At 38.0% G+C, this 12,945-nt stretch overlaps 1 protein-coding gene across 3 annotated transcripts in view; it reads right to left on the reverse strand.

The window, feature by feature from the left end:
• Nucleotides 1-12,945, reverse strand: part of Zeb2 (zinc finger E-box binding homeobox 2) — a 136,926-nt gene that overhangs the window by 24,703 nt on the left and 99,278 nt on the right. For 2 of the 3 annotated variants that reach the window (XM_028752199.1, XM_028752200.1), the window contains exon 5: nucleotides 11,277-11,348. In XM_028752199.1, the coding sequence (XP_028608032.1) occupies nucleotides 11,277-11,348 (72 nt within the window). The remainder of the gene's footprint in view (nucleotides 1-11,276; nucleotides 11,349-12,945) is intronic. The other variant, XM_028752201.1, reaches the window with a different exon arrangement.

Below are 12,945 nucleotides of genomic sequence, written 5' to 3' on the forward strand. Positions count from 1 at the left end.
TTTGATAAATACCTTTAAGACTGTCTTGGGAAAATATTGATTTTTTTAAGGTAGATAATGAATGTTAGTCTAAACTGACTTTTAAAGTAATTGCTTAAAAACAAGCAGGGTCAGCAGAACTCTAAGTGGAAAGAGACCGTTGACTGGTTCAGGAACCAGTCAGTTCCCATAATTGAGTTACTCAGAACACGTTCTTGATAACACTAAAAGTGATTTTCACTTATAGTTTACAGGTCGTCGAGTTTATAATGTGACCCTGATACTGATTCTTCTTTTCTTGCTTCCTTTTGCCATTTATTTTCTGTATTTTGAACAAGAAAGCAGCTTCTCTGTTACCACTAATTTAAAATCTGGCATGTTTTCAATTTTCATTAAAAACCGAAGAGATATATTTTAATATTATTGTTAAGCCACTTTGGCAAACATTAACATAAATAACTCTTCTGGAAAAATCTAGCTTTTATTCACATTGCTATGTCAAGGCAAAGGGAACAGAAGCAGTAGTCATGTATATAGCTGTCTTCTTCACCCTTGGGGAAAAACAACTCCTTCAGTATTAATTGATGATAAGACAGTGCAATATTTAATTTTGCACTGATTTTTTTTTCAGCTTAAAGGAGCATATGCAAAGGTATATATATTCTCACACCTACTTTGTATAAAGTTGATCAATAAATAAATATCAGTATACATATATTGGCACTAGATATCTTAAAAATGGGAGGGAGGGGGATGAGCTTTTTCTCAAGGCAGAGCCACACAGCAGCTTCTCAGAGCCTCCGACTGGTATAGATGCATGTATAAAGCCAGAGAAGGGTTGTCAAGAGCAACAGAGAAGTTTCTTCTCTTGTAGAGAATTAGGCGTCTTGGTGGTCTCTCCACCTTTGCTCTTATATGGCTTTTTCTGGGGGAGCATGTTCAAATGCCAAAGCATGTTTAGATTCATGCTAAAAGCTTTAGAAGAGAGAGGTGAAGAATGAATGGGAGGTGGGAATTTGTAGCAGTCTGCAAGATCAAATATTTCTCTCCACAGCAGGAAGTAGCCCAGTCCAGGATGCTGTCTAATTTTAAAGTTTGATTTTGCATGAGACGATTGTGACTATCAAGATGTAGAGGCTTACAGTAACCTTTGAATGACTTTGCTCTGCAGCGGTACAAAATGATGCAGCGTATTGACTTTTAATTCCACAGCTAAACAAAATGTGTTCATCTTTCCCTTAACCATGTAATCTAACTATCTGGAATTAGCATTGGTGTATTTAGGACAGTGACTTTGCTCAGCAGTTCATACTTTCTTTTCATAGAAAGCCATAAAACAGTCAGTGTTTGCTTTGGATAGTCACTGGTTTTCAAGGTTTGGTCTGCATATCGGTGCCAATATACCTGGGAACTTATTTGAAATGCAAGTTGTCAGGGCCCACGACAGATTCAGCAGTCTGTGTTTTAACAGGCTGTAGAGGAAATCTTGTCTAACTTAAGAATTTCTGCTAGTAGGACTTTCTTTTCTATCTCATACTGCACACACAGCATGGTTCTGAGTAAGATCATGGAATTACTTCACATTGGCTTGTCTCCTGACTACTTCAGCCTGAGTTTGCACCTCTCCTTTGCTTGCTGGATACTATCTGCAAATGTGAACCATAGAGTGTTTCATAGTACTTTTTTGTTTGGTTGGTTGTTTGTTTGTTGTTTTTTTTTGTTTGTTTGTTTGTGGTTTTTTTGTTTGTTTTTTCGAAACAGGGTTTCTCTGTGTAGCCCTGGCTGTCCTGAAACTCACTCTGTAGACCAAGCTGGCCTCAAACTCAGAAATCTACCTGCCTCTGCCTCCTAAGTGCTGGGATTAAAGGCATGTGCCACTACTGCCTGGCTTCATAGTACATTTAATCTTTTTCTTCCACATATGTGAACTGATAGATGTGTGGGCCGTGTGTTTCCAGTACTTACTGGGAAGTCTGGAACACATTTAATTCTGGATAACTGAAAGGTCACATCAAACTCAGAGCCTGGGACTCCCCATTTGGACTACTTATTTTGTTTTGGGTTTGGTTCTTAATTTTCTCACCTGTGAAATGAACCAGCATGTACCTCCTTGGGTATCCTTAGAGTCACAGCAATCCATACTTTGAATTAATTGCCATAATGAATTTGTTATCTATCCCCTAGGTAAGTCTAGAGAGTTTCCTCTGTATTCTTTTCAATTAAAAAGTCAAAACAACGCAGATTTCTGGTGGGAGAACCACACACGGCGAATAAGAAAAAATATTTTGGAGGTGCCTGGAAACCACAGGCGGCATGGGAAGGAAAACAGTGCTTATTAAATATTTGTTGAATGAGTGAAGGAGGCATGCGAGAAGAGGCTAGGAGTGGTCCTTATTTCTTATGGGACCTCTTGGTGTGAATTGGAGATGGCGGCTCCTAACGACAGATGAAGCTAATAAACCCTAGCTCTCAGAAGCCAGGAAGGAGTCTGAAGGAGTCTTCAGGTGCACACCTGTGATGGTCTATCCCTGACTGCTTATGTCCATCCTGTCCTGTGATGATCTATCCCTGACTGTTTATGTCCATCCTGTCCTGTGATGGTCTATCCCTGACTGCTTATGTCCATCCTGTCCTGTGATGGTCTATCCCTGACTGCTTATGTCCATCCTGTCCTGTGATGGTCTATCTCTGACTGCTCATGTCCATCCTGTCCAGTGCTCCTACTCTTCTTAATTTTGTTTTTGTCATTGATTTTTTAAAAAGTAGGAAATTTACTAATAAATATCAAACTCACGATTTTTATGACAGATGTCTGACTGAATGACAGAAACTCTCTGGCCTTGAAAAACGTGACTGAGACAAACTAGAGGAAAATGACTAGCTTTACAGTAGCACAGTAATAGTGTAGTGTGTGTTCTCCTTTTGGGCACTTGAGTACTGAGTTCTCCACTCCTGTATGTTTGCTAACACTTCAGATTCTCTCACCTTATGCTGGGAGATACCTGATGTTCAAACTTGCATGGCCTCTGATTTTATTTTAAAAAGCTTAACAATTTCAAACCTTTAATTAAAATCCTTTGTAGGAGAACTAAGAGGATGTGGGGCTATTAAACTACAAAGAAAATATAGTCTTATCTTAACCCAGTCATACTACTGTCTTGTTGGCTCAGATGAGATTTCCACTGAAGGTCTGGATTATTACTGAGGGTCCATTTGCTATGAGAACACTGGTTCTGTATATCTGGACTGAACTGTTATTTTAGGGGGGTAGAAATCCCTGATATGATTCAGTAGTATTCATTCTACATACTCATACTCTGTTGTTTGCATTCCCTGTTGAAATGCGATCGAGAAATGAATTGTAGGACCAAGGGAAAAAATGAAACTGTAGAGTATCTTGTTTATAATTTTTAAAATGATCAAGAATAAAAGCCAAAGACAGGCAGTGTAGGGACCAATTACAGGGCGTGGTGCACTGTGTAGGGTGAGCAGAAGAGAGCTGGGACCTTACATGACTTCCATCCCCACGTATCACTTTAATGCTTATTTTCTTAATCTGTGCTTCCCAAGGCAATTTCATGGGGAGAAAGGGTGAGGGTAGGGAAGCCCAAAATTTCTAGCCTAATTTTCTCATTTAACAAGCCGATGCTACCAAGATGTAGTGAGGTTAAAAAATTCACATAGTTACAAATGAAGTTTCTAGAAGACCTGGAGGCAGATGTCACCTTTCTGGACTCTTGGCCCATTGTTCTTTCAACTATACCACAGCTGATTCAACATGAGAGAGAAAGACTCCATCTCTGTAGTTCTTGTTTATCATGCTTGATTTAATAACATTTGAAAAAGACCTAGATGCTGAAAAGATCACAAGGACATGAAAAATTCTAAATGCCACATTATTACATTATAAAGTTAGTATGAAAAAAAGGCCAATTAAAATGGCAGCGTTAGTGGCATATGATATTAAATGATTCCTTCCCTTTATGTCTGTAGATTGATTTTGTAAATTTGAATTTACTTATTTGCTGAAAGTGTCCCTACTTTCATGAATCTTATAACTTTTTATCCTTTCTTTGCCCTGCCTCTCTTTCCTTTTCCCTCTGTTTCTATGGTTATCCAGATTGGCTTGTCTGTGGAGCATTTCCACAATTGCTAATTCCTGTAGGATGACCAAGCCCAACATGGGCAGCACCATCCCCAGGCTAGAGAGCTTGAGCTATATAAGAAAAGAAGTTGAATGTGAGCCTGAAAACAAGCCAGTAAACAGCATTCCTCTGTTGGTTTCTGCTTCAAGCTCTTGCCTTGGTCGTCTTGGCTCCTCTCAGTGATGAACTATGACACGTAAGCAAAATAAATATTTTTCCTCCAAGTTGTTTTTAGTTGTGTTGTTTATCATAGCAACAGAAAGCAAACCAGGACAATGGGGAGAAGGAAGAATTCTTCAGATTCTGTCCTAGAGATGCCTAACCTTTCTACTTTATATATAAGGACTATATGTTCCTAATTTCAGTATCTCATATTTTTAATCAAGTTTTAAATGCACTCAATAAATTATAACTCTGGGAAGCATCTTGCAAAGATAAATTATATGAGTGATTATTTTATTGGATATTCTGAGTGCATAGAAAAGAAAACACGTCTTAAAATGAACATAGAGTAAGAGACCAAAAAGGAACTTCATTCACGCTTTTGCTTTCTTATTTCTCAAATTACTTGTTTTCCACTCACATGCTTAGTGACATCTTCCTACACGTGCTGCTGCACTTCTTCAAATTAAATGAAATTGTGTCAGCCCTTGGTAATATCCCACCCCTCATAGGCTTTCCCATCAGAGCCCTGCCTGCTTACATCTTTCCTGATACACAGAGCAAAGAGGCTGAGTCAAACTACTTTTTAATTCACACTGTTGATCCCAACCACTGTTCCCTGTTTTACAAGCTCACTCATCATTAACTTATTCTCTAACTCAAGATATGACCTGCTTATTAACTACCAGCACTACATAAAGTACTATGCATGTTGAGGGGACTATGGAGAAAAACAAACTTAGTATCTACCCTCAGAGTCTCCACTTTATAAAGCTTCTGAAGAATTTTGTTTTTTTTTTTTTTCAGACAAAGTCTTGAACTCATTGTGTAGCACAGGCTGGCATCACACTCACCATCCTTTGGCTCCCAAATGCTAGTTAGAGATGTGTTCTGCCATGCCTGGTTATAGTTATAACTGTCTATATAGTTCAAATAAAATGACATACGTCCTATGACTATATTTTGTCCAGGCTGCCATTGATTAAAATGTAGTAGTCCTTCCAGGCATGGTAGTGTACACTTTTAATCCCAGCACTCAGGAGGCAGAAGTACTCAGATCTCTGTGAGTTCAAGGCCAGTCTGGTCTACACAGTGAGTTCCAGGAGAGCCAGAGCCACAGATTGAGACCCTACTCAAAAAAGTCACTATAACAAACAAGCAATCAAACAGGTAGTAAATAGTCCATGCCTAATTGTGTTTCACGCCCTGCCCCCCTCAGTCTTGGTACTTCACTAAGCTCCAGACAGTTCAATCTCTCAGAACCAGAACCAGGAACGTGTGCTCTCACTCCCCATCTCCATCTTCATCGTTCAGTCCCTCATTTCTCAGAGCAGGTACTTCACTGATAACCAGGCACAGACAGATCCCTCAGTCTGCTCTGGGCACTTAGTTCATCTTGGAGCTTGTCTTTTCATTCTTTACCATTCTTACCTTACCACACTAAGGGGTAGTCCTTTCTTATCTATGTATTTGCTACAGTACCAAACATGTGTGAAGAGACTTAAATATTTATATGTTTAAGCTCAGTCTATGTTTTCAAAACAGAATATTCTTTTTTGACGATGACTGAATTTATACACTGTCCACAGCAATTACTCTCCATTTCTACTCGAGATTTCATCTGTATTCCTACTTATTTCGTGGTAACTGAAGATCTCTTTTTTTTCTATCCACTTCAAGAGTACAAGCTATATGATAGAGATCCCTGGTACACCTTTAATTTGGGTAATCCATCTCAAGTATCATTTTCCTCTGAGAACTTCCTCAGCCTCCTCTCATGTGACCAGCCTTTGCATTATTCTCTTTGCACAGAGGCATGTTAGGAAGCTTTTCTCCTGAAGAACTTGCCTGGAAATCTTCAGGCATCCCTCTGCTGCTCTTGCTCTAACATATAATTCCAGTTCTCTGTCAGGAAACTCTGCAGTATACAACACTTTGCCCTTGGACCTTACATAGCTTGCTGTACTTCAAATGAAACAATTTAATACATACATGTATCATTATTAGTAAAAATAGTAACACTGGTTAGCAATGGATAAATATTTGCCTTACTATTGGGTTAAATATTTGGCACACATTTCTCATCCATGTGTCTTTTCTTTTACTTGTCTGTTTACTCTGTATTCATTGCTTCTTCCATGATGCTGAACAAAATACCTTTACACTTAGTAGGATCTCAATAAATGACTACTGGCTTGCAGAGCTAATGAAGAAACAATTATTTATTTACAAATTTTGTCTCTCTATTATGGCTCCACACCCCCCCCATTGCCCTATAAAATTTTGTGTTCCTTAAGGGCACATTTTAAATATTCCATTTCTTTAAAGCGTGCCCTCCCTCAAGCATCAGTCTAAAGTGTCTGCTTAAGATGAGTAACAAAAGAAAAGAGTGCTTGTTTATTGATGACTATCAAGGCTGAAGGAAAAAAATGAATCCTGATGAATCCAAATAACAAAAACATATTTGACAGCTTTATCATTATTATATATAAATACTATTAAATCTTCCTCTTCTATAATTAATTTAAGGGTGCTAGTTAAGGATGAGGTGGGAAGACTTATTGGGTAGATGCAGGTAGTTACTAATAGCCTTCCTAACTTGCTTTCATTACTTGAGCCTCAAATGCTACAGCAGAACAATGGACAGAGTTATTCAACTTGATGTGGAATGTTCCAGAATGTCAAAGGCTTTCAAAATTGTCTCATCAATGGCTGGGGATCTGGCTCAGTCCGTAAAGTGCTTATAATGCAAACATGGACCTGAGTTTGAGTTCCAGAACCAGTATAAAAATTCTGGGATAGGCAGGCCTAATGGCACACTTTTAATCCCAGCACTGGGATTTTTATATGGGTACTGGAGACCCCAAACTGAGCCGTCTCTGTTGGCTCTCCCATACACAATACATAACAAATCAACCTCTTCTTTTCTGCTCACCCATGTGTGTGTGTGTGTGTGTGTGTGTGTGTGTGTATGTACATGTCTATGAGCTGAAGGCCAGCCTAGTCTACATAGTGAGCCCCAGGCCAGCTGAGACAACATTGTGAGACCTTGTTTTTACCCTTACCCCCCTCATCAGATATTGGGTGCAGTAGAATACACTTTTATTTACAGAGTGGAAGAGGAGGAGGCAGGTAGATCCTTGGAATCTGCTGGTCAACCAGCTAGCTTAGCCTAATCAGTAAATTCCAGGCCAAATGAGACAAAACAAAACAACAGCAAAAAGAGCAGTGGACTGTTTTTGAAGAACAACATTCAAGGTTGACCTGTGATTTCCACATGCATGTATACACACACACACGGGTGAGCAGAAAAGAAGAGGTTGATTTGTTATGTATTGTGTATGGGAGAGCCAACAGAGATGGCTCAGTTTGGGGTCTCCAGTACCCATATAAAAAGCCAGGTATGTGCTTATATAACCCCAGTGCTAAAGTGGTAAAGGTGTGCAGCAATAGATATCTGAAGCCAACAGGCCAGCTAGTCTATCTAGATTATTGACCCTTGCCTAAACATGACCATGTACATGTGTGCAAACACACTTGTGTGTACACATTCATACTAACAAGTACATGAATATCACACACGCTTTTAAAAAACATGTCTTGTTTTCTAGAGAAGTTAATGAGAAACTGATGTGAAAGAAGACAATAGTTATGACACCATTATTTATTTGTCATTTGTTTCTTTGTTTTTCATACAGGGTTTCTCTGTGTGTAGCCCTGGCTTTCCTAGAATATTATCTGGGTAGATCAGGACACCAGAGGAGAGGAAAAGGTGGTGCATTAAGAACTTTCAAGGCATGAGTCTGTTTTTCAGTTGGTAGAGTGTTGCCTAGTATGCATGGCACCCAGATTTCAATCACAGACCTAAAAAGAAGGAAGAGGAAGAACTAGGTATGGTCATACATGCTTGTCATCTCTGTACTTAGGAAGTAAATAGAGTCAGGAGGACCAGCAGTTCAAGGCCATCCTGGTGACTGTGCGGCCAGCCTGGTCTACTCTGACTCAAAATAGATAAACAAAATTCAACAGAAAAGTCACATTATTTCAATTTTAATTAACACAAAACATATGCCAGTGTTAAAACTTACTAAACTTAAGTCTGAGAAGAAAGAAAAGCCAGCTCACTCCTCCAAGAGGATCGAGTCACAAGCTGAGGAGTGCCAGTAAATTTCTAATCACCACGTCCAATGTGCTTGCTCAGGAGTTAATTATTTGAAGCTTTTAATTGAGTTGGCCATTTCCACCTTTATAAAATCTTTCTTTGCTTCAGGAAAATTTTTCTTTTCTCTCTCCCTGTAATTGTTTTTCTTCCAGTGAATTTGATTTTTCTTTCTACCATCCGAGAGGCCCATTCTCAACTCTACCTTTTTGAATAGATCTGTTCTTTACTGTAAGTCTCACAGTCTTCTCATGCTAAATACTACTCAGATGTATTTGTATGACTCTCATGCCTCCTCCAGCTCTTAAGTTTCAATTAAAAATGAGAAGAAACACACTCCACTCCTCACCATATACACATATACACTTCCTAGTATATATAACTTGTATATGAAAATACTGTTTGAAGACTGGTTCAAGATCTTCTCAAAGATGAGTAAATCCAGAAATAAGAAGCATCAACATATACACGCACACACACACATCCTCTTGGGCTACTTTACCTATACCATTCAGTTATTAAGAGGCCTTCTTGAAAATTCCCCACTTCACCGCCTATGACATACTTTTTTTTTTTTTAATCACTTTCATGGCGACATAGTCTACATGGCTAGAGTCTGATTTTCCCGAGACATCATGGTGGTACAACATGACCCAACTTCTTTCTTCTTATGCTTTCTTTATATTCTCTAACAGTTGTCTTCAGTTTACAACTTTATTTCTCATAACTCCCTTTAGTTTAAATCTTTCCACCCATTATCCTCTACCTAGATACTCCCTTTAGTTTAAATCTTTCCACCCATTATCCTCTACCTAGATACTATTTTTTTCTCTTTAGACTATACATCCCACTTCTTCCTTGCCTGTCCCTTCCAAACTACTGAAAATGTACTTAGTTCAAATTCAACTTCCATCATAAAACCTATACGAATTCCCACTTGGCAGGATCTTGTCTATTTCTGTAATTCAAATAATTATGGCTCCCCCCCTTTGATTATCACATTCTCACTTATGGTTTATCATTTTTTCATGTGAATTAGGCATTCCTCCCAAATTAAATAATAATTATGGCTTAGTCTTCCTGGCCCATCTTCTTCTATACGTGCACACAACAGGTACTATGTGGAAAACACTCAATGAACATGTATTGATTTATTTATTGACTGAATACATATGAAGCCTAAGAAACACTGAATGTTAGGAGAAAAGGAATCTTAAAGCCTGGTGAAAGGGTGTTCAAAGTTGATTTGTAAACCTCCTAGATCTGAGTAATTTTTCTTAACCTCACATTAGACTCAGGCATATACAATGGATGTCAAATTGTCACCTTGTCACACTTTCAGTGGTCAGGAAGGAAATGAAATCAGCTTTTATGAATGCTTGAAGCAACATTTTTCATTAAAGGCAACTGAGGCCATTTTGAAGATCACAAACTGGAAGTTTTTGGAGAGTCCTTCATTCAGGGTATATTATTATTATATTTTACATAAAATCACTTGGCTTTTGTTTCTATTTTTATAGAAACAGTATCCCAGCAACATAGAACATTAAAACTAGAGGCATTCTGAGCAGTCAACTAGTTCAACATACGCATTTTACAGATATGAAAACTGAGCTCCCAAGAGGATAATTGATTTGCCTAAGGTTGTAATCTAGGTATTGTTGAAGCTGCATCTAGAAATTAGAATCATCAATGCTCTGGTCTATAATTTCTCTAGAACCACGTGGTTGTATACTTTCAGTTTTGTACTCAATTTGACATTATTCGAGTGAGTAAATACAGGAGTTTTAAAAAATTGTTTCACTTACTTTACACCCAAGATAGTGAACCCATATCTCTGAAGATATTAATAAGCATATAGACAGACAGCATGAGTAGTATATTATGATGCATATTGACTTAAGGGAAATGTGAATGTCACCTTAATTAAATATACTTCTGAGGCTACATAAAAGTGTACACGTTTTTCATTGGGACACTGAATGGAGACAGTTACGTGATTTTTGTTCTTGTTTTGTTTTAGGGAACGACTTTGTACTGGGAACTGTGCTAGCATTTGTAATGGTGTTACAATGGTGTGGAGGATTGTTTGAGGCATGAAGGTAGTGCCATACAGAAAGGCATACACACAGTGAATCTATGTCACTCTGTGCTGTGAGAATAGATGCTGTTTGGGGTTGGGGGAGAACATGGATTATCACCTTTAACCTCTCTTCTCCAAAAGCAAAAGAGCCAAATAAAACACTGCCTACTGTCTCCTGAGTGGTTATTCATCAGTTTTATTTTAAAAAGTGAATTTTTAATTCTTGTTTAAAAGTCTGTCTGAGAAATATTTTTTGATACTTCTAGTAGATGCAGAGATTTAAAAGTGAAGACAGAATTTGAGAGAATTAAATGATTAAATTTTATAAGGAATGTTTATGGAAATTTGGATTTGGGAAAGATATTTTGCAATTTGTATAACATTATATCACTTGAATTTTCAATGACAGATATCAAGTAGTAGCTAAGACCAGCATATTATGATATAAAAATTATTTTTAAAGTAAAAGTCAAAGGTAGAAAGTCATACAAATCATGCTGTAAGAGAGTCCATTCCTAAAATTCAATATTGCTGTGCTTTAGAGGTAAGTTAGGTATAAGAATAGAAGACAATTTTGCTTAATAAAATAAGAGATACAGTAAATTAAAAATTAAAACAAAACTAGACCTGTGAGGTCTAACTTCTTGTTAATCACGGAGGATCAAATGGATGGGTCTGTGTTTTATCAGATTCAGGAAACCCCCATGACACAGAACAAGCATGATGTTGCTACGTAAACATAACTTACCTGTACCATTGTTAATTGTGGTCTGGATCGTGGCTTCTGGCCCCATAACATCATAATCTTCCTTCATTTCTTCTGTGGGGGAAAATTATCTTTAGCATTTGAAAATTATAGAAAGGCTTACTATTCTAAGCATGCCAAACATAGGAACAAGGAGGAGTCTTTCAAGGGAAACAGAAAGGCTTGTTGTAAACCTCTAAACAATAGCTTTGTTCAGGCAACTGAATGAATTCAACAGTGCAGGCTGCACAAGAACTTATTTACTTTAAGCGTTATTGCAAGCTGTGAAAAACAGAGGTGCTTATTTGCAGCAAACCAAGGGCTTTTCTTCTGGTGGCAGTTCTAGTGACAAACGGGGGAGATGTTATTTTTTCAATAAGAGTTGAATCAAAAGTGACGAAGTATTTGAACTTATGAAGAGATACAGTAGCTGCTGACTCGGTGTTTAGTGGCAAGCCAGAATCTCTCATTTTGCTTTCATGGTCTTTCTGCTTGGTATAGCTATGATGGACTTAGTACAGGCAGGCATTCTTTTAAAACTCCCCAATTCTACACGTCATAACTCGGGTTGCTTAGGTTCTACAAACTAACATCTCAGATGTATTAAAAATAACCATTGGCTGTTTTACATAAATTTCTAAAGTCTATTTCTCATAACCCCCCATTTCTAGAAATAGCTTTTTGTTTTGAGCATTTATGTCTCCACAGGCAATCATACTCATTTCCTGATGAGAAAATATAGAAAAAACAGTAGCTCAATGTTTTAATTAAGATGAAAATATGTAATGTTGAAGGTGGAAATTCATCAATGATTAAAGGCCATTTTTGAAAACGGTAATACTCTCAAATAAGGGAAAAAATGGGAATTTTTTCTGGGTATTATATTATAGAGTATGTGGGAAGGCAGAGCAAGGCAGGCTGCCAGTTAAAAATATTTCCAATAAACAAACATAACATGGACTTTCAGAAACTGTAGCCGTACAGTACAATACTAATGAGTACAGACCATGATCCAAGGCGAGGCTTTCTGTACTGTAATCCTTTCACTTAGAATGTGAGGAATTGTGAGTCAAACTCTCAGATGTATCCTGATGGTCCTTTGTTTATCACATAATACACTACTGTGGTGGAAAAACGGTTGCTAGAAAATGTTAAGGCAAAACTGAATCTATCTGTATGTGGAATTGAAGCTGAAAGAGCATGTTTCTATCAGGTACACACACACACACACACACACACACACACACACAGACAGACACACACACACAGACAAACAGAGACAGAGACAGAGTGAGGGAGGGATGGAGGGAGGGACGGAGGGAGGGAGAGACTAATTTAATGCCATTCTTCAAAAACAGTCCCATAATTTTAATACTGTTTATTTAGACTGTGCACCCACTTCAAATTAACTCCTGACCTGAGGCACCCCCTTTATTCCAGGAATATTTTCACAGGAATGTTTTGCATGAAACATTTAGAAGTTCAATACACAGAAGTAGTGTATTGTCAATTCTAATAATCGATGTTTTGGGAGGCTTCTTTTGGTATTTTTATTGGTCCCTGAAAGAGGTATGTCTGGGTTCAGTACTAGATATAAATATAGCTTCTGTGCCTCTTGTCCTCCTCTCTCTCTCTCTCTCTCTCTCTCTCTCTCTCTCTCTCTCTCTCTCTC

Source organism: Grammomys surdaster, unplaced genomic scaffold (assembly GCF_004785775.1).
Source record: "Grammomys surdaster isolate TR1022 unplaced genomic scaffold, NIH_TR_1.0 125888, whole genome shotgun sequence".
Lineage (NCBI taxonomy): Eukaryota > Metazoa > Chordata > Mammalia > Rodentia > Muridae > Grammomys > Grammomys surdaster.